Source organism: Strix aluco, chromosome 4 (assembly GCF_031877795.1).
Source record: "Strix aluco isolate bStrAlu1 chromosome 4, bStrAlu1.hap1, whole genome shotgun sequence".
Taxonomy (NCBI): Eukaryota; Metazoa; Chordata; class Aves; order Strigiformes; family Strigidae; genus Strix; species Strix aluco.
In genome coordinates this window covers 72,548,940-72,570,798 of record NC_133934.1, presented here as the reverse complement: position 1 = coordinate 72,570,798, position 21,859 = coordinate 72,548,940, and the positions used below count along the sequence as shown (strand labels likewise).

General features: G+C 40.7%; 1 protein-coding gene across 1 annotated transcript in view; it reads right to left on the bottom strand.

Moving 5' to 3' along the window:
* Window positions 1-21,859, bottom strand: part of FAT4 (FAT atypical cadherin 4) — a 151,588-nt gene that overhangs the window by 60,463 nt on the left and 69,266 nt on the right. Inside the window, exons 2-5 of the mRNA XM_074821282.1 lie at window positions 13,076-13,207; window positions 8,440-8,701; window positions 5,364-5,714; window positions 167-1,089 (exon numbers count right to left, since the gene is read on the bottom strand). Coding sequence (XP_074677383.1) covers window positions 167-1,089; window positions 5,364-5,714; window positions 8,440-8,701; window positions 13,076-13,207 — 1,668 coding nt within the window. The remainder of the gene's footprint in view (window positions 1-166; window positions 1,090-5,363; window positions 5,715-8,439; window positions 8,702-13,075; window positions 13,208-21,859) is intronic.

Below are 21,859 nucleotides of genomic sequence, written 5' to 3'. Positions count from 1 at the left end.
GAAAACAAGTCAACAACCACTGCATCCTAGACTACAGCCAAGAGGCAACTTCTCAATTGTCTTGCTCCTTTTTAATTTTGGAGGAAAGACACTATACATTAATACCATTTATTGATGCATGCTAATAATTGTAGGAGATAAATATTTATTTGCTGAATGTACTCACCTGAAGAATAACTTTTGGGAGTGTTTCCAAATTCTCAGGGACATTCACGGAGTAGGGAGAAAGTTCAAATGTGGGAATATAATCATTTACATCCTTCAGAATAATACTGACTGTTGTGGTATCGGTCCTTGGGCTGCTCCCACGGTCAGCTGACTGAACAGTCAATGTATAGGAGGGCTTTTTCTCTCTGTCCAAAGGCTTGGCAACTGTTATCACCCCTGTCACAGAATCAATCCGAAACTCATTATTGGCATCTCCGCTCACGATGGCATAGCGGACCTGCCCATTTGTACCTTCATCTCCATCTGTAGCAAACACCTGGATTAAATCCGTCCCTGTCAAAGTATTTTCCCCCACCTCTACTTTATAAAGCTTTTGGGCAAAAAGCGGGTTATTGTCATTAATGTCCAGGACTATAACCACCACATCTGTAGATGAAGAAAGGGATGGCTGGCCCTTGTCTGTGGCTATCACAGTCAAGGTGTAGTTGGACACAGCTTCTCTGTCAAGCTCCCCGGTAAGCCTCACTTCGCCATCAATTGTGCCAATGCTGAATTTGTTTCCCAGAGGCCGGAGCAGACTGTATTCAATGTAGCTGTTTGGACCGCTGTCGGGATCGGTTGCTTGCGCTTTGAACACAATCGTATCTATTGGCGTGTTTTCTGGGACGTAGGTCAGCTTTGGGGAGATAAAGCTTGGAGGGCTGTCATTCACATCCAGCAGAATAATTGAAACTTGGGCTGTGCTCGTGTACCTGGAGGCCGGGAAAAGGGCCATGTCATGGACTTGCACGACGAGGCTGTAGAAGGACTGGCTTTCCCGGTCCAAAGGCTGCCTGATGCTCAGCACTCCACTGTTGTCAATGCCAAACTGCCCCGCGCTGTCCCCGGACGCGATGCTGAAGGAAAGCTGTGAGTTGGAGCCTGGTAGGGAAGGGAGAATGAAGGTAGAGAACATGACTTCAGCTCACCGACCTAGATATAAATGTTTCTGGCCTCATTTCCTATGGAAATGAGGACTGTACGATTGTGCTGTCTGTTCACCAGTTTTGAATCCATCAGCTAATTTCAGCCAAGTTTCACAGTGGAGCAGAAGCCTTTGAAATAATTATTTTCTGACAAGAGTTGAAGAGAGAGAGAAGGAAGGATGTTAACTGGAGCAGCCGCCGAGGGAACGGCCAGCAGAGCTTATCTCTGCATTTCATTCAGCAGGAGCTGCATAGTGGCAACATGCGTAAAGGTTTTGAAGGATTTTCCTTCAGAAACCAAGACTCAATAGTTCTGCTGCTCACTGAACAGTTGTTTTTCCTCCATTTTCCCCAGTTCAACTAAGCAACATTATTATTAATGTAATTATTTCATGAATTCTTCTACGCAATTAAAAAAAACCACAACCAGAAACTCCCAAGCCTAGCGGAGCAAGCCAAGAGTGAATACTAGGGAGAGGTATCCTTCCCATATACGGCATGGTATTCCAAAATATCAGATGAACAGCCCTCATCTTGTGATCAAAACATAACTAGCAATTATGGTCAAGGGAGAGATTTATAATTCTGGTAAAGGAAACGCATTCTGAGTCGTGACAAGGCTGTGAAATGACCTTAAATATGCCACACAGGAAACAAATGTATGTAACTGCTTCAACTTGAGAGTTCACTCTGAACAACTAATTTTTGGGAACACCTAATTGAAATGAGTCTTCTCTCATATATATATGTGTATGGGTGTGTGTATGTATCTTACCCCTATTTTAATTAATTTTGAAAATTTTGTTTTCTTGTTTTGGGTCATAAAGACTGTGATTTAGGATTAGTAGATCAGCAGACTGATCACTACTAATTTACCCCTCAAACTTGCTTTTTCATGCAAGAAACCAAGCTGTCTGCTTAAGTAGCTGATTACTTTGCTGTGCGTTTTGTCATTTTTACTCAGTAGCTCTTTTTCCTCCGACTGAATTGCTTTGATAATAAAATTATTCCTGCATTAGATTTATTAATCTCTGCTGTTGATTATGCTCAGACTTAGGAACTCTAGTCTTACTTGTCTTTCTCCCAGCAGCTACTCTAATTGGCATCTTTCCCTCTCTCTTATTCTCTTGTAGGAACTTAATTATACAATAAATAGAACCAAACATGAAAGACAAAATATTTTAATGCAATTAAAGACAGTAATACATTTATATGCCAAATATTAGTGTTTCTACATTTCTTTGATCAAGTGAAGCACTGTGAAAGTTTAATGCAAGTCTATTTTTTGTTCAGCTGTATTTTCAAATGACTAATTATATGGAAGAAAGTCTTCTGATTTCAGTAAAGTACTTTCTCGCAATTCAATATTTTCGTCAATTGACTTTGGAGATGGGCAGGAATTAGATTTTACAGAAGAAGATTACTTTAAAAATACTCTTTCCCCGCCCCCCCCCCGCCAGTGTTTTCTCTGGTGGTGTTTGTTCCTATAAAACTTACTGCTTCTTTTTTACCTCACCTCCATGTACCTTTTCATTCCTTGTCCTGTATTCTCATAGGTTTCGATGCTGCTAATGCTTATATAGATTAAATTGTGAAGCAGAAGAAGAGTTGCCTAAATATCAGTGGAGCCAGGACTGCCACTTAATGAACTATTCTTTTCAAAACACAGCATGCCAAGCTGGCATTGTGTCCTCGTTCACTCCCCCCTCCCCAGGTTTGGAGCTGGGCTTTTCTTATGAAAAATGTAGGGGCATCCTTTTTGTTGAGCTTTGTATTTATTTAATCTGAGGGTTAATCTGATAATACTCTGAGTGAGAGCTCAGACATGGGACCACCAACTTCATGATGATGTTCTTTTAAGCATCTTGTTTCTATTTTTATTTATTTACTTTAAAAAAATCTGACTTCCCCCCCCCCCCCCCCCCCCCTTCTGTAAATACCTGTAGAGCCTATCTCAGAAACCCACCAGTTTTTGCTTGGAGGAATATCTTGCCATACTTTTTAGCAAATAGACAAGCGTGTACTTTGCTACAAGATTTTTTACTGTTAATTTGATGTGAAAAAAATTACAATCTGAATCTCAAAATGAATGTCTTTAAGGCTCTGTAAATAACCAAGAGCTGTAGCTGATATTTACTATGCATCTGTATATGAAACTGTCCAAGCTGAGATAAACAGCTACTGTTTCCCAAGGGGTGTGTTGAACAACAAAGTGAAAATGGGAGCAGTTTAACTATCACGATGTTTTTGTCTTTTATCAGTGTCTATCCTAAACCAACAGGCATACCTCATTATAAAACAATGTCTTTCCAGATCTCCTTCAAACTATGGGATCATATAACATAAATAATCAACAAAATTATATTAGTGTGCATTGAGTGCATTATCTGTGAGCCACATGCAGAGGAGTATAGTACTAGCTATTTTTGTACTCTAGATAAATATAACACAAAACAGGATAACAAGTTTGGTCTTGAAACAGAAACACCAATAGATCATAACATTTGCTGAAGTTACAGTCCTATGGGGGAACTCAACCTGGCATGCTCTTGGAATGAAATTTCTGCCCTATTGACTTTAAATCCAGCCTGTTAGAAAAGTAAGTGTGCCAGAAAATATAAAAGGCAAGATATCTGACTTTTCATTGCATTGTTCCTCGAATACTCATTTGCTTCCTTGATAATTGAGTGCATGATGAATGTAAAACGATATGTCAATGCTATGATATAGTTCACGTCCACTGCACGCAGATGGAAATTAATATATGAGGTGCAAGAGAAAAGGAAAACAGACTCATAATGGTTAAGTGAAATTAACTTCCAAAAAGATTTGAAATCAAGCATTGTACTCCCAACAGGAAAATGAGAAATAAAAGAGAAGATAGTTTAGACCCAACCCATTTATCTACAGGTCTGAAGGAACAATCCCTTCCCTGGATACGCATGATGCAAGGACAAGTTCCTCCTCCAATTTATAGTTAGTTTACATAAAATAAAAGTTTTAATGAGAGTGGTGAAAGAGAGATCCATGCAAGAATAGCCAATGTCACCAAGTTATAATTTCCGACTTGTTGGCTTATTTTATGGAATCTCTTCTTGCTCGCTTTCTCAGTTTGATTTCAAAACCAGTTGCGCAATTTTTACCATGGAAAGTTCTATCCATCAGCACAAAATTTATGTTCCCACAAAAATGTTTGAGTTCAACAACTCAGCATTTCATGAGGAAGAACTGCTTTACTGAATAATCTTGATCAGATCAGTCATTTTAGGTGCATAGACTGGGACTCCTCGAAGCATATAGGTGCACTGCGCTTGAAGCACACATTTCAGTGTAAGACATTTCTATGGCCTTTGCTGATCCAGTGTCTAGTTGAGAGGAGACAAGGTTGCTTAACATGTCACAAAAATAACCTTCACCTAGAAAGTCACTACGAGTGTTATGAATAATTTTGTATTAAGTCACACTGACTAATGCCTGTGGACACTTAAGAAAATGCAGTACACTATGGAACGATTTTTATGTATTTTATGGCCATGTTCTATAATTAATTCTTTCTTGGACATAAACTGTATCACAAAATGAGTAAGCAAGCTATAAAGATTGTATCTTTTACACTCCAATACATTAACACCTTCTAGATGCCATAAATAATCCCAAGATTAAAGCTTATTTTAATGGGAAATTTTCCCATGATATCTTTTAATCAGTTTTTTAACCTCCACTATCAATACCCTGTAGATGACAATTCTTTTCATGATACACTTAAAAGTTAGAGTACATATAAGATGATAGCAGATGATGTCTCTCATTGCCAGAACCTCATTTAGAATATATTATAAACTTTAAGAAAAAAAAAATCTGAAAGAACATTTAGGTCTAATTTAAATGTGCAACCTAAGCACCAGGGGGGGAAATCATGGTGTTCAACTGCTGTAACCTACTCTAGGTAAAATATGGCTCTGCAACTCATTTCCACAACAGCAGTTAAAAGCAGTATTTGACTGTATTTTTTATTTATCACAAATAAAAATAAGGAAGAAACCACCTGCTTAAACCTAATGTGAAATATGAGAAAAATTACTTCTATTTACACAGTATGCAGTGAATTTAAGCATTCGATGGTATCCGAAGGATAGCCCTAATTTGCCCTTTCTATTACATCTTCTAATATGTTGCTAAGGCGAAATACGTATTTATCATCAGAGATACAGGACATGAGGAAACGCCTACCATCATCCACATCAGTGACGCTGAAGTTGAGAATAGCGGATCCTGGAGCCAGGTTCTCCATCAAAGATGTGCTGTATGAGGTCGTGCTGAACACTGGTGGGTTATCGTTGATGTCCAGTATATTGAAGTACACTCTGATGGTGGTGAATTGGCCTCCCCCATCTTCTGCGCGGACGGTAAGAATGTAATACTGCTGTACTTCGTAGTCCAGCGAGCGAGTCAGGTTGAAGACTCCGGTAACGGGGTTCAGGAAGAAGACACCCTCTTCATCATCTTCACTTACGGTGTACGTGATTTCCCCGTTGATACCGGAGTCGTCATCAGTGGCTAGAATGGCTGCCACTAAAGAACCTGCACAGCACAACAGGATCGCAAAATCAGTCACTTGCAAAAGGCAGATCACTGGTATGGTCAGAGCCAGCTCACCATCAGGCAGCTCTGTAGAATAAGGGGTATCCTCTGGTAGAAATTCAAGCCTCAATATTGTATGACTAACTACTATGAAAGGTTTTTCAAAGCTGAAAGGAACAGTATTCAGTATGATGTTTACTTTAAAGGGCTACTAAAAACCCCCAAGAAATGGCCAGGAACATTTGTTTTTATCTTTAAATGGGAAGATGTCCAGATTAGGTATCAGCTGGGGCAAAAATACCTTTCCTCCTGATAGGTATTGTCTTTCCACGTCTCAAAGGACCCTCTCTTCCCCCAGACAAATATGGGTTCTGAAACCTAGATATTTCTTTCTAAATGCAGAAACCTAAATGTCAGTACATACCAAATATCCCAGCTCTGCTTTTTGAAAAAGTGCCTTCACAGGGTAACTGCGGTTAGAAAACTAGAAACCTTATAGGGGTCTGTTCTTCACTGTTTTCTGAAACTCAACTCCTTGTGAATTTGTGCCATTGTTTTCATTTCTGCATAGTTGCATTTGCACGACTGACCTATCTTATTAAAGTTTGGAAATTAAGTGTCACTTTTTAGTATTTGGAACACTAATTATAATTAGGATCAGCTCATTTCCAAGAAAATAAATCATTTAATTTCTTTTCCATGGAACCAGATGAATTACATGCGTTGCAGCAGAGTTAACTATTTTCGAGCAATGTGACAATGAAAACTGCTTATCATCAGAATGAAGAATAGTGCTATAACTTCCTTTAATTATAGAATCCTAGAATGGTTTGGATTGGAAGGGATCTTAAAGTTCCACCCCCCTGCCACGGGCAGGGACACCTTCCACTAGACCAGGTTGCTCAAAGCCCCGTCCAACCTGACCTTGAACACTGCCAGGGAGGGGGCAGCCACAGCTTCTCTGGGCAACCTGTGCCAGTGTCTCACCACCCTCCAACTGAACAGGCTGGGATCTTTTACATCCATTTGATTACCTCACACTTTGACATTTCTGATTGCGTGTTAATTGGTGAAGAGGGCTGTCCCAAAGCTGGATGGGAATATCAGCCCTCCCACGAGTCTGCAGCATGGCGGGGTCAGGGAAGCTCAGTAGAGAACCTCGCTGAGGACCAGGGAAGGTAAATTCCCAATCCCAGCTGCCAGACTGCAAGGGGAATGGGAATTATTCTCTGGGATAGAGTGGGGAGCTCCAAAGGGGAAATCTCGCAGCACTTCCCCTCCGGATGAGACTGCCAACTGCTCTGGGATCACTGGAGAATGAACCAGGAGATGCTTCAGCACTTCAAGTACAAAATCAGCCTGTTCCTTCCTTCAGCATCCATCACTGCTGAGCTGGGTGTAAGGCACAAACGTATACCCCACCAATGAGTAAAGAGAGAAGCCTCATCTTAATGTGGAGGGAATTATGCTCACCATTTCCTGGGTTGTTCCTGCTGAAACAGACTGAGCCTCAAGACTCTGAGCAACAAGAGAGAAAAGCATAGCTGGGGATCAGCAACCAAACCACCCTGTCATATGCAGATGTCTCAGTTACTTCCAGATCAGATTCCTGAGGCGCAGCTGATTGCACTGTAATCCCTTAAGGCAAAATACCACTGAATTCTGGGACTGTGACTGTGGGACAGAGTGCAAAAGTTGGAGGCATGGGTGTAGTCTTGGTTGTCCCTGTCTGAGCCTCACACACTTATAAGTCAAAGCCCTAATAAAAGCTTGAAAGCTATCACCATGTCATTTGCATCTCCGTTGTTTATTCATGTTTTAGAACAAGCTTCTAAGATGCTTCAGTTACTAATACCAGCTGATACTGCTTTTATAAAATACTGGAAACTTTTTATTGCAAGTAATACTAATTTCTCATCTGGAGACATATAATATAGCACAGTTTTTGAACACTTTTGTTTGGTCTAAATATTTTCTAGCTTACAACCTAACTTTTAAACATCAAAACACTCTTGCATATGAAACAAGCTTTAAAAGGAGAAAACAACAACTTAAGACATTGGTGATCATATTTAGGAACCAGAATTAATTATCAAAAGGTTAGATTTTCTACAAAAACCTTGTCAAAAACAGAAGTCAAAGATAAGATCAAGGAAATATGATGTTAGGGTTAGTAACTAAGTGCATGTAGGGAATATTATATTAAGGAATCGGTGTATTACTGGCTGCTCAATGATCACCCATTTTGTGATCCTCCACTTGAATTAAGTACTGTAAGTCATATTCACTGAAGATAGCTCACTAAATCAGTACTAGCATCACCATTACATCTTCATGATAGGTTATACTGTTTGTATCCTGTAAGTTGCTCCTCCTCCTCCTTTTCTGTTTGCTATTTTTTAAGTAGTCACTCTCAGAGGCTTCCATCAGGATACAGGCATCATTCCTATTCCACATCCAGGATTTATTTGAGCAGCAACCATTTCTCTATTTCCCATTGAAAAGAAATTTGACCTCACTAGTGATACATATTTCCTAGCGGTACAGAATTCCTAGCAAGCAGACTTTCAGCATGATGTGAACAACCTTCCATTTCTCCACCCCATCCGATAGACACCTTCAGCCCTGGCCAAGTCAGACAGGTCTGCTTCCCCTTCCCCCTCAAATCCCTATGGTTTGACAAAAAGAAAAAATTCAGTCAATTTTAGGGCCATTTCCCATTTACCTGGAGTGGCATCTTCTGGGATGTCGAAGGAATACACTGGCTTGGAGAATTTGGGGATATGGTCATTAACATCGCTAACAGTGATGTTTATTCTCATGTCTGAGGACTGCAGGCCGTCATCAGCACGAACCAGCAAGGAGTACTTGGAGCGGCGCTCCCGGTCCAGGCGCTTGGTGGCTATCAGGTCTCCTGACTCGGGGTCAATGTGGAAGCTATCATCCGCACCACTAATAATAGTGTATGTGACGAGGGCATTGGCTCCCTAAGTAAAAACAGAAGTGGTCAAATCAAGTTATTTGCCAGGAAAACCACATCATAATTTTCAGTAAGACAAGAATCGTTCCAGTAACTGCACTTGGCAAATATTTTTCAGAACAGTTTCCTTTAATAAACAGCCTTCCTGCCCAATCCCTGCTTCAGTTCCCCAGTAAAGATGCATACGCACACATTTTATGAGACGTGAAATGACGAGATTACCCAGATACTTTTTGATCCAGTGTTCATAAAAGGATTGCATCCAGTCAATACCATAAAGCTCTGATACCTTTTTTAATTTCAAGACAGCATCACTGAGTAGTGTAACGTCTTTCCTCTTAACAGGGATCACTGTTTATTCTTCTTGTTTTACGTTCAAAGGTTAAATTAAATCCCTGACAGTGGGATCAGCTCTGCCTTTCTCACTGTCTGGAGGTGGGATGGAGGGAAGAGGAGAGGGAGGGAGGCAAGGAAGGAGAAGCAGGGGTGGCCACCTGGCAGCTCCACCAGTCAGCACGCATGGCAAGAGCTGCAGCTCCCACTCAGGAGAAACTCATGGGAGCCGTACTTGCATCAGCCCCTCAAAGGCCAGTTTCTGCATGGAAATACATTTACTGCTGTAAATAAACAGCCCCAAAGTGACAAATCATGTGTCATTAAAATCACAGTTCTGATCTCTTGAGTTGTGCTGGAAGGCAAAAGCATTTTCTTTTGGGTCAAAGTATCTCATTTGTCCTTGGAAAAAAAAAGGATTCATATGGACTTTGAGCATTTTGGTTAAAAGGAAAATTAAGGAAAAGTAACGTTACATAGAAAAATTATCACCTTTATTTTTTTCCCCTTTAAAGGTTGAAAATAAAGCTTAGGAAAAAAATACGGAAACTTCCATTCAAAAAATATTGATACAGTACGTTTTGCATCAGCTCTACCCTGTCACAAACACTGAGAAAAGCCACCTGCATCCAGTTTGTATAATTGATTATTAACAAGAAAATTGATCTGCCATATAGGTCTTAGCTCTAAGGTTTCCTAGAAAAAGGGATGCTACCTGAGCTCTGTTTTCATCCACCTCCTGGGAACGGATTGTGCAGAGTGATGCTGCAGCCAGAGGGTGGTCCAGGGGCTGCAAGTGGCTGGCTAGAGCGTGCAGCACCAGCTTGGCCAATATTTCCCCCAAAAGCCAGTACTCAGCTATAAATTTTGCTTCTTAGCAGACTGCCATTGGTCTTTAAGGGAAAACAGAAAGAGACCTAAGATCCTGTGGTCATGTCCTTCTTTTCCCAAGACAGGCTTAAGGGCACTGAAGGTTTGGTAACCTCCAACATCAGACACAAGTACCCATGTGCTGACTACGCCTGGCAATGCATTTTGGTGGGCAAGCAGATATTTACCATGTCCTCCCCTGGTGCCAGGCCAGAGTTCAGCTCTCACAGAATCATAGAATGGTTTGGGTTGAAAGGGACTTTAAAGATCATCTAGTCCCAACCCCCCTGCCATGGGCAGGGACACCTTCCACTAGACCAGGTTGCTCAAAGCCCTGTCCAACCTGGCCTGGAACACTGCCAGGGAGGGGGCAGCCACAGCTTCTCTGGGCAACATGTTCCAGTGCCTCATCATCCTCACAGGAAAGAATTTCTTCCTTATATCTAGTCTGAATTTACCCTCTGTCAGTTTTAAACTGCTACCCCTTGTCCTATCACTGCACTCCCTCCCCAGCTTTCCTGTAGACCCCCTTTAAGTACTAGAAGGCAGCTTTCACAGCTGAAACCTGCCACTGGCACATGAGTGGCATTTCTGTGGTGAACAACAGATTAAAGAGATCAGGGAGAAAGAAATTCTATAGCTGTTTCAAACACTCTTGCCTAAAAAAGCAGATTAACAGAGATAAACACTCGCTTGTATATGTGAGATGAGAGACAAGCATGACCTTATGAGAGCACCTCGTGCCAAACATTTTCTCTGGAACCTTATTTCAAAGAGTCAGACTGAGCTAACCGATAACATGAAATTTAGAAAGAAAACAAGCTTGTACAAGTGCCCAGTCCTGAAGAGCTGCATGCAGTGCTTCAGTGTACACAGCATCTGTGTGCTCAGGTATACCTGGGAGACATCACACGCCTTCCTCCAATTGTGTGGCTTAGCAAAAACATCTGATGAGAATTTAAGATTTCAGAGGTGACCACATTCTTCACTGCTTGTTTGACTAGCCAGTGTCCTCCTAATAGAGCACAGCTAAAACTACATCCACATGTGATACTGGTTTAATCGAAGTAGTAACTTTACACAAGTTAGGTGAGAAGCAAAACAAAATACAGATAAAAAAACCTATTAAAAAGCTGCATGGAAATTTCGCATTGACAAATTGACTTTTAAAAGTTGCAAAGTGCTAGAAGCTGTTGTAATTTTCAAAGCCTTTGGTACACCACTTAGCACCTAGAAAACATCTTTCCATCTTTTCTCAGATCTCTACAATGTCCTTATTATAACAGACAAGGGTTTCAAATTTGCAGCCTTCATACTAGCATTTTAAAATATTTGTAAGAGGGGTTCTTGTACACCACAGCCATGAGTTTTAAGGGTTCTGTCACTCTTCTGAAGCTAAAACTTTTGATTCTGAAAGCATCTGTGCATGTAGAAAAGGCAGCATGCTGTTTTACTAAGCTGCATATATAGGTTGCACGTGCAAAGAAAGAAGCCAGAAAAGCGTAATGTCACAGGAAGGAATATTATATGAAAAACCAAGAAACATCCACTGTGCTCTCAACTTCAAAGTGGGGGGTGGGTGCAGGGGGGAAGAAAAAAAAAGGTAAGCACCTCGGCCCTAAACTGCACATTGCTAAAAAACCTTAGACTCTTTGTAAGGGCTTGAGTTACAAATGTTCTGGTAGGGAAATTGAAATAATCCCTTTTTATAAAAAGATTGACTGATTTCTGTTTAAAGTAACAAATCGGTTCCCACTAGATTCAGTGCTTCAGAATGGATAACATATTAGGTGCAGTTTAAGAATGATCAAAAAGAGGCTGGAGCATAAAATACTGCTAAAATCTTAGTTATCTGCCATATCACAACAGAGAGTGGTAGTTCAATATTTACCTCTTCTGAATCTGAAGACAAATAGCTAGAGTTTTTGTTACAGATATGCACCTTTCCAAAATTCTATTTTTTGTCTGTATGTCAGGCTGCTACCAGAAAATAAAAGGAAGAACAAAAAGTTCGTCATCACATTTGTACCATTCTTGGGGGTGTTCCAGTGGTTCCCTCTGTAGCAGTAAGATTAAATACATCAATTAACAACCACAGGACAACTAACCAAGCTAACATAAAAAAGGCCAGAAATACAATTCTCTTGAGGAGATTGAATTACCATATTATTTGAATGCAAGAATTGCTCATTGTTGTCAAGTGTAACCCTATACTTTAATGACAACATATGCATGCTCATATTCTCTTTTTAGGCCTTTTCCCCAGTGGAAAGTATCAGTTCAAGTGAATGAAACAACATGATTAACATTCTCATAACTTACTTTCCAAGAGAAATGAATACATCAAATTATATGTGGATATATTTGCCTGATGCATACAACAAGATTGCAATATCCCTCACTAGGCTGACTGGCCAACTGTTTAACATCAGTTGCTCAAAGGCTTTTGCTAATTTCTTAATAGTTCCTTAGTTACAGCATCCCCACAGTCATGAATCTAAGTGGGCAAAACTATTTGCAAACAGGTTCATGTGCAGAGCACATATTTTAGCATTATTTCTTTTCCCCTGTTTTTGGTGAAATAAAACCTGCTTTAGGAAAGGATAATATTGATATTAAGTAGTTCTCGTCAAAGCTCAAGCAGGCATTATCAAAAGTTTTCTTGTTCTCCAAGGCTTGCTTCACATTCATTTTATCATACACTTTGAAATTGGGTTCAACTACAACATCTCTTCAAAGTTAGTTTAGATCTCAAGCTGTGGTCTTAAACTGAATGTCAATCAATCTTTATCACAGGCTGAGCAGTCCAGCACCTTCGCCATGTCATCGGGTATGGTATATGATGAGACTGATAACAACAAGACCATCTAAAACCAAATTGTGAGGCATTTTTTGCCATGAGTGGAACTGCTCATTAAGAGATGTTAGGAAAGCGTTAACTCATTATATACAAACCAATGAGCAGCCTTCAAGTAACAGAGTATTTGTCTTGCTTGTGTGTTTGCCTCTGTGTGACTCCAAGATACTGAACGCAGTTTTGTGAATGGGCCAAACGCAATTTAAAGCATGACCACAATGACTCCCAAGGCCAAGCTCTCACATAGGGAACAGGTAAAAACACGTATTTCCAGAATAGCATTTTATGTACAGATATTCCAATACAAACCCATGCTCCTACCTCATCAGCATCCATGGCTGTCAGCTGCAATATTTTAGATCCATCTCCTATATTCTCTTCTACAGTCAGATCAAGCATATCTGTGGGGAATACTGGTGGGTTGTCATTGATATCCTGAAGTGTTATTTCCACCTGTGAAAAGCAGGGATCAGAAAAAGTTGTATGAGCACTGTGAGTTAGATGCTGACTGGACCTGAATGTTACAAATCACACAATTTTGAAAAAAATCAGGTAAATTGTTCTTAATCACATGAATTAGAACATTCCCAAATCACACCAACAACAGGAAAAGCCCCTCCGGATATTAAAATTCCACATTGTTATAAAATACTCATAGGAAAGCCTCTAACATAAATAAAGTTAATTTGACTTGTTGATAGCAACTGATTTTAAATGGTCCTAGTCTAGTTTATATTGGAAAAGATCCACTGATAGACTGTCATTGTAATCCTCAAAGTCAGCCCCTGGAGGATAGCTGCCAAGTCCCGGGGCAGGAGATCATTCAACCATTAAATGCTGCCTGACATAAAGATGAGGTGGTGCAAAATTCTCTCTGAAATGTTTATATATTGGCAACTCTCCGTTCTGAGGGAGGAAAAAACACCCTCGCATTGTATTTTTATTTTTTTAAATGTTTTCCTCTCTCTCAAAGCTCTCCACTAACTGCAAACATAAACGTTACTTTAGAAGCACCCACTAGCATCTACTTTCCTTGCCTATGCACTCCTAAACAAATGTTCTTTTCACATGTAATATTTGTATGTTTTTCCAAGTAGTAATGATCAGAGAGTCATAGAATGGTTTGGGTTGGAAGGGACCTTAAAGACCATCTAGTTCCAACCCCCCTGCCATGGGCACCTTCCACTAGACCAGGTTGCTCAAAGCCCCATCCAACCCGGCACCTTGATAGTTTCTGAATAGTTGTTGTGTGTTATTTACACCTAGTTTTTCATAAGCAAGATTGCTGCCCTGCTGATGCTAATTCAAAAAGCAGCAGAGCTCCGTTTTCCCTTGTTGCCATGTACGGCATGAAATAGTCCAAAACAAGAAAGAGAGGACACAGCTGTTTGCCATTTATCATGAAAAAAAAGGGCTGTTTTGGACCCAAAATATTAAATGGCCAAACTCTGAAGACCCACTAATGAGAAAACTGAGTAGCTGAAGGAAGTTGGTCTTTATTGCTCATCAAGGAACAGAGAAAGGTAGATAGGGCTGTTGCACAAGAAGGGAGGCAAAGGTATGGATGACTTTAAGAAGATACCTAGATTGACAGACAAAATACTATTTACACTATAGTACCTGTCATGTCATTATCCACAAGGGATCTCCCTGCACTTAGTTGAAAATATATGGGTTAGGCTGCTCTGGATATAATCAACACAGACACTTCTGGTGATCTTAAGTCTACGATTTCTACTATTTCAACTGCCATAATACTCTCTTTTTTCATTCTGTTTTCACACAGGCCACCAATTGTCAAGTCATTCTGACTGGATCACCAGGACGATCTCAAAGAGAAGCACTTTAATGACAGAGTCATGACTGCACTCACAGAACAACTGAGTTACCCAGGCTCACTCGCTGCATCTTTCCCCGAGCTCTCAGTGGCTGCACCCTAGGGTCATCAGTCCTCTGTGGGCTTCCTGAGACCACATCCTGAAGGATGTTCCATTCTTCTGTCCTCCCAAGGCAACTGCTTCAGAAACCCTAACGTTTCCACCAGTGCTAGACTTCGTGATGGAACGGATTTGGTGTGTTGTGCTACTGTCCTTCATCAAAGATCCCCAAAAATATAAATTGCTGTATTCTGGGATTATATTTGATCCTAACACATATGTCTCTTCTGTCTCAGAGGATGCTTCTAATGCAGAGAAGGCTGCAAGGAGCTCAGCTGTTTCCCTGATAAGCATTTTTCCTCCAACAGGATTTCTTCAGAGGGTGGATAGATCTAGACCATTGCGAACATTATGGCTACATTAGTCTCTGGTCAGTATATACACCACACAGGGAGACACCTTCCACCTGGGGGGTCTAAGCCATCCTCAGTCACTTCAAGTTAGCTTTTTTCTCTTATTATTTTTTTCAGTTTGGGTTCAATATTTATGCCCACAGTAGGCTACTGTCAGTGTCAGCCTGTCAGAACTTTTCCACAGCATTAAAGAGAAATTAAGTGTCTTTAAAAGCAGAGGAAATATTACATTAATATTGTAGACATATATGCTGAAAGTGCAGACAAAATACTGGTCCTATAGGCCCTACATGGCCTTTTGCAGAAGGCCATTATTTACACCATATTTAATTCCTTTGACCATTCACAAATGGTACATAAAACACCATAGCCTGAGACAGATTAGCCCAGGAGGTTTTATTGTCAAATTTAAATCCCTGACAACAGAAGCACAAGCAGCGCTGACCGGGGCATCACAAGCAATGATTTAACAACTAACCAGACACAAACTTTCAGAGAATAAAACAGCCTATGTTGGTTTTCATGGTGAGTGCTGCATCTAGGTGACAATTAATCACAGAAATGGGAGAGACTCAGTAGAAATGACAGTCGAAGGGTTTTGCCAGCTATCCTTGACAAGCAGGTCCCACTTTCTGAACTGGCACTGCAAACTATGTATGCTCTTCTGCTCAAAGTATAGCATTTCCCCAGATATGGTTTCAAGGTAAAGCAGCTGCACAGCTCAGCAATTTATTTATTCATACCATTTATGTCATGTACAGCTAATGTTTCAGCTGCAGGCGACATTTCACCACCAGAACCCATTTTCATGATGAGAGATTGCCCTTTGAAAAAATCATATGAAAAATATATGACAACTTCTGGGGTTTTGGGTTAGGAGCTGTGCATTGCCTACAGCTTGCATAATGCAAAATAGTCAGAATTCAAGAATACAGATGGCTAAGTTTTGTGGGACAAAAATTAATTATAAAGGGAGATTCTGGACAACTGAAAAAAAAGGAGAATAATAGAGGAAGTAATTTTATCCTGAAAAATCAGCTCACAAGTAAACAAAGACACTGTATTTTATACCAAAGATGTGCTTTAGATGGTGGAAAAATAAGAAATTCTCAAATAAGGAAGAGAAATTTTTAGAAAGAAACCATAGTATTTTTAAAGAGCATTTACACCATGATTTAGTATTTATCCACAGGGCTTAGATAATGCATATTGCTTCATAATTCACTGTTGGCCAAGTCTAATGAGCATTCCTGTGTAAAGCTCCCTTTTTACTTCTGCTATAACTTATGACTCCAGCTTACACACAGTACTGCAAACCTAAGGAATAAGATCCTGGGATGTGCCCGTTTGCAGAAATTTCACTCAAGTAATACATGTCTGAGAAAGACTTGGGAAAAACCTTCACATTTTCCCCAAAACAAAACAGTCTGTTAAGTTTTATGCCAATGGCCTCATTTAAGAAAATAAATAAACTGAATGAGTTCATGTATAAATTCAATGTTCAGTCTTCTATTCAGAAGTTCATAAATTAATTTCAGAAGTTCTGACCCCAAGCAGAAGCTCACAGGACAACCACAACCACAACGTCTTTCATTGCCACAGGGCACTGGAAGATTTCAGCATGTCTTATCACATCTTTACTGGTGAGGAAAAAGAAAAAAATTCATAAAGCTTTAATCAAACATCTAAACTAAGTGTCTCCCCAACCAACTGCCTCTATCTTTCTGATCCCACATTACATTCGCATAAAGATATCAGTGTGTGTCAGAGATTCCTGAAATACACAGTTTGATTAATATCATATGCTACCAATTAATAATTATGTGCAATTCTGCCTCAGACTGAATGAATACAAGACAAGATGGTCATGGCAGTATTACCAACCATCTGTACTGTGGGCATCGTGTTCAGAAGGGTCTACAGAACATGTGCTGTGCTCTCAGATTGCACCAATGGCAAAACACTTACCAGCAACAACAGTAAATAAAAGAATAAATATCTAGGAAACCAAAGGCCTCAAAACCTTAAATATCACAGAATCATCTAGGTTGGAAAAGACCTTGAAGATCATCTAGTCCAACCATTAACCTAGCACTGACCATTCTCAACTCCACCATATCCCTCAGCGCTATGTCAACGCGACTCTTAAACACTCCAGGGATGGGGACTCCACCACCTCCCTGGGCAGCCCATTCCAAAGCCTAACAACCCGTTCTGGAAAGAAATGCTTCCTAATATCCAGTCTAAACCTTCCCTGGTGCAACTTGAGGCCATTCCCTCTTGTCCTATCGCTTATTACTTGGTTAAAGAGACTCATCCCCAGCTCTCTGCAACCTCCTTTCAGGTAGTTGTAGAGGGCGATGAGGTCTCCCCTCAGCCTCTTCTTCTCCAGACTAAACAACCCCAGTTCCCTCAGCCGCTCCTCGTACGACATGTGCTCCAGACCCTTCACCAGCTTTGTTGCCCTTCTCTGGACACGCTCGAGTAATTCAATGTCCTTTTTGTAGTGAGGGGCCCAAAACTGAACACAGTAATCGAGGTGCGGCCTCACCAGTGCCGAGTACAGGGGTAAGATCACCTTCCTGTCCCTGCTGGCCACGCTATTTCTGATACAAGCCAGGATGCCATTGGCCTTCTTGGCCACCTGGGCACACTGCTGGCTCATGTTCAGCTGGCTGTCAATCAACACCCCCAGGTCCCTCTCTGACTGGCAGCTCTCCAGCCACTCCTCCCCAGGCCTGTAGCACTGCTGGGGGTTGTTGTGGCCCAAGTGCAGCACCCGACATTTGGCCTTATTGAAGCTCCTACAGTTGGCCTTAGCCCATCGCTCCAGCCTGTCCAGATCTCTCTGCAGAGCCTCCCTACCCTCGAGCCGATCAACACTCCCACCCAATTTGGTGTCATCTGCAAACCTACTGAGGGCGTACTCTATACCCTCGTCTGGGTCATCAATAAAGATGTTAAACAGGAGTGGCCCCAAAACTGAGCCCTGGGGGACACCACCCGTGACCAGCTGCCAACTGGATTTAACTCTGTTCACCACAACTCTTTGGGCCCGGCCATCCAGCCAGTTTTTTACCCAGTGAACCATATGCCCATTCAAGCCATGAGCAGCTAGTTTTGCCAGGAGAATGCTGTGGGAAACGGTGTCAAAGGCACCATTTACACAAAGGTCACCAGTCAAGGTGGACAACATCCACAGCCTTTCCCTCATCCAATAAGCAGGTCACCCTGTTGTAGAAGGAGATCAGATCTGTCAAGCAGGACCTGCCTTTCATAAACCCATGCTGACTGGGCCTGATCATCTGGTTGTCCTGCACGTGTTGTATGATGGTACTCAGGATGAGCTGCTCTATCAGCTTCCCGGGCACCGAAGTCAAGCTGACAGGCCTGTTATCTCCCAGATCATCCTTCCAACCCTTCTTATAGATGGGCGTCACACTGGCCAATTTCCAATCTGTCGGGACCTCCCCGGTCAGCCAGGACTGCTGGTAAATGATGGAAAGTGGCTTGGTGAGCACCCCAGCCAGCTCCTTCAGCACCCTCAGGTGTATCCCATCTGGTCCCATAGACTTGTGTGTGTCTATATGATGCAGTAGGTCACTGACTAACTCTTCCTGGAATGCGGGGGGGTCATTCTCCCAGTCTCTGTCTTCTGGCTGGGGAGGCTGGATTCCCTCAATACAACTAGTCTTGTTATTAAAGACTGAGGCAAAGAAGGTGTTAAGGACCTCAGCCTTTTCTTCATCACGTGTTGCCATGTTTCCTGCTGCGTCTGCCACAGGAAGGAAAAAAGGGAGCTTAAGGGATTTGTCCAAACCTCGGTCCCTGGAACAGGAAGGAACCATTAGGTGATGCCTGTATGACTGCAGGAAGCAACATGCCCAGGCTACATGGAAAGGGATAACCACCACCCCCTTCTCCAAATCTGTCCAACACGGGGAATATTCTTGCCTGACCTCAAACCCATCAGTCAGAGTGACTCTAGAAAGCAAGCCAGGGACACAAACCAGTCACTTGAGAGCTTTCCTTGTACTGCCTGAAGTACTGCACTATGGCGAGTCTTCGACCAAACACTTTCACAATTTTCCATCTGACAAATCCTCAGTTCCCATTTATATCAACAGTACCTTTAATATAGGACCCAAAACTGCCTACTGTCACTCAGAGGACTCAAACATAAAAAAATACAGCAGCAGCACAGGTAGTGAAGCATGTTTGCCCACATGTTTGCACCTTTTAATCCTTCAATTTGCTCTCTTTGGTGGTCCAGGCACTTATGTGGGCTTTGCTCCTCTGAACAGCCTTGAATTTCTGCAGAAGCCATGGGAACATAAATAGTCAAAGACACTTCTAAATCTGCTAAGGCTGTGATGGAAAACCGATGAATAGATTCAAAATATTGCCTTGCTTTATTTGTTCAAGGGGAAATGAAAAAAGCAGAAAGCTTTGTTCTATCCACATGCATGTGTGTGCAAATCTCCACAAAATTACTCTACTTTTGTACAAATTCTAGTATAATGCTTTTCCCTCACACATTTAATGTGTCCAGAAAAAAGACTAAAAATTAATGCTTTCCCTCACAGTTTATTCTGCAGAAAAATGTGTTGCTTATTTACTATGCCTTATAAAATAAACACAATAATTTTACATATCAATTTCTATGCAAACTATCTTTGGGTGGGTTTGTTTATTTGGTTTGGTTGTGTATTTGTTTTATGTTTGATTCAACCTATATTAAACTAAGATGCAAAAATACAGGCTTACAACAAATCACAGAGATTAGCAAAAGTAGCGAGTCAAACAATACCACAAATTTCCTCATGTCTGAATCAAGTTTCTCATTCTGCAGTCTTAATAACATTCCCACAATAATGCCATGCCCCTGCCACTATTACACATGGTCAACCCATCCTCATCTGCTACAATTTGATTGCTGCAGCCTGCTGTTGCAGACATTTTCAAAGCAGAGGGAGTATTAATTACCTTGATCTTGTTAAGATACTTATTTGCTGTTCAAATTAGTCTCTTGTGTTTTTTCTCCAAAACCAAATTCAGAACAGATTTAGGCAAGGCAGCACTCACCTCAAACAGTTTTGTCTCAATTTACTTTAAACTTAGATGTAAGGAAATAAGAGTTCTTTTCCCTATTCAGACAAATCTCAAGTCTTAGCAGATATAAGGAATCATACCAGGACCTCACCTCATAAAGAATACAGTATATCTTTAAGCATTTAGGGCATGAACCTGAACACAGGAAGTCACTGGGAAAATCACTGTTGTTTCAAAATGTTGTCTTTACTTTGAAGAAAGTAGAAAATACCCTCTTTGAATTAACTGATGGCATTTATGAGGCGTCTATGTGAAACAGTCTCTTTACAAAGAGTGATGATGCAGTGTAAAGTCTTTGTCAATAGCTTCATACTTTGTACATGGATCTGAAAACAATTTATTCTGGGGGGACAAAGAGAAACTCAGTTATGATGGAAACCAAGAAAAAAAAGTTTCTTTGGTTAACCAAAATGAATATGAGTTTGCATTTGAATAATCTATTCTTATGCTTATTAAAAATTGTTGAATTAAGAAAGAGTTGCTGAAAGACGAAGTTTCATTTCTTAGAGCAAAAGAACCAATTCACTTCAAAAATACTAGTACGCAGGACAATTATTACTGTACAGGCTAGACAAATTCCATCTCAACATAAAAAGCTTAACATGAGCTTTATTCTGGAACAAGAAATTATTTTAGTGACCAAACGTACTGGGTTTATGAGCTACAAAGGTATGTAAAATAAAACATTGCACTGGAAGGCAATGTGCCAAATTCTATCCAATCGTAACACCTTCTATAAACCAACAGGCTCATTTGGCCAAAACCTATCCCTCTGTTTTATTACACTTATTAACATTTATTTTTCTTTTATTTCAAGGTGAGGAGGCTTTATAGACAAAATACTTTTCTAAAGTTCTCCCATCTACCAAGTGAAAATGAGGGGAAAAAAAGATGCCACAGGAAACTTGAATGACCTCATGTGGCAGCAGCAAGTTTCACTGGGAGTCCCAAAATGCATGCAGTAATTCTTGCTTGCAGGCACCCTATCCATGTTACACATGCTCGATCGGAGAACACAGTCTAAGAAGAAAGGAACTGCCAGATGTCTCACACGTTCGATACTTCTTCAAACACTACAGCTATTTGATTAAAGATCAGAGTGGAAAGGCAGCAGCTTTTATTTCAATTTATATGTTGTTGAGTCATTCTTCTTCCCTTTGCTTGCTGCCGTGCTGTTCACTGCCTCTCTCAAGAGATACCATCTAATAATCTACAGGCAGCATTGGCACACATCGTCCTGAAGACTTTTGTTTATGCTTAAGCCATAATATGATCCTTCATATTAAAAAAAATAAGTTTATTCCTCTCTGCTGGAGACCGTGGCAGTGCGTTATCAATTTTAACAGAATAAAAGTGAAAGGATTCTATTACCCATCCCTTGGTAAGTATTCTAAATAAGAGTATTCATGATGATAAAAGAGAAAAATTCAACTATTAACTTATCACATCCATGTAACTAACTGAAAAACCTGGCCAACACTAGTCATTTTTTTCCTGCCTCCATCATTTTGACCTTTTTGTTCATCCAGCAAACAATGCTTCGCTAATCCCAAAAAACACACATGTATGTGTAGATTCCTTTTTTATTGAGGTGAGTAATCATATTGGCTACTCACAACAGTGAAGTTATAGTTATACTAAGTGTTTGCAGGACCAGTGTGTGTGTGTTTCCTTCGAACTGTGAAAGCAAGGGAACAGAAAGA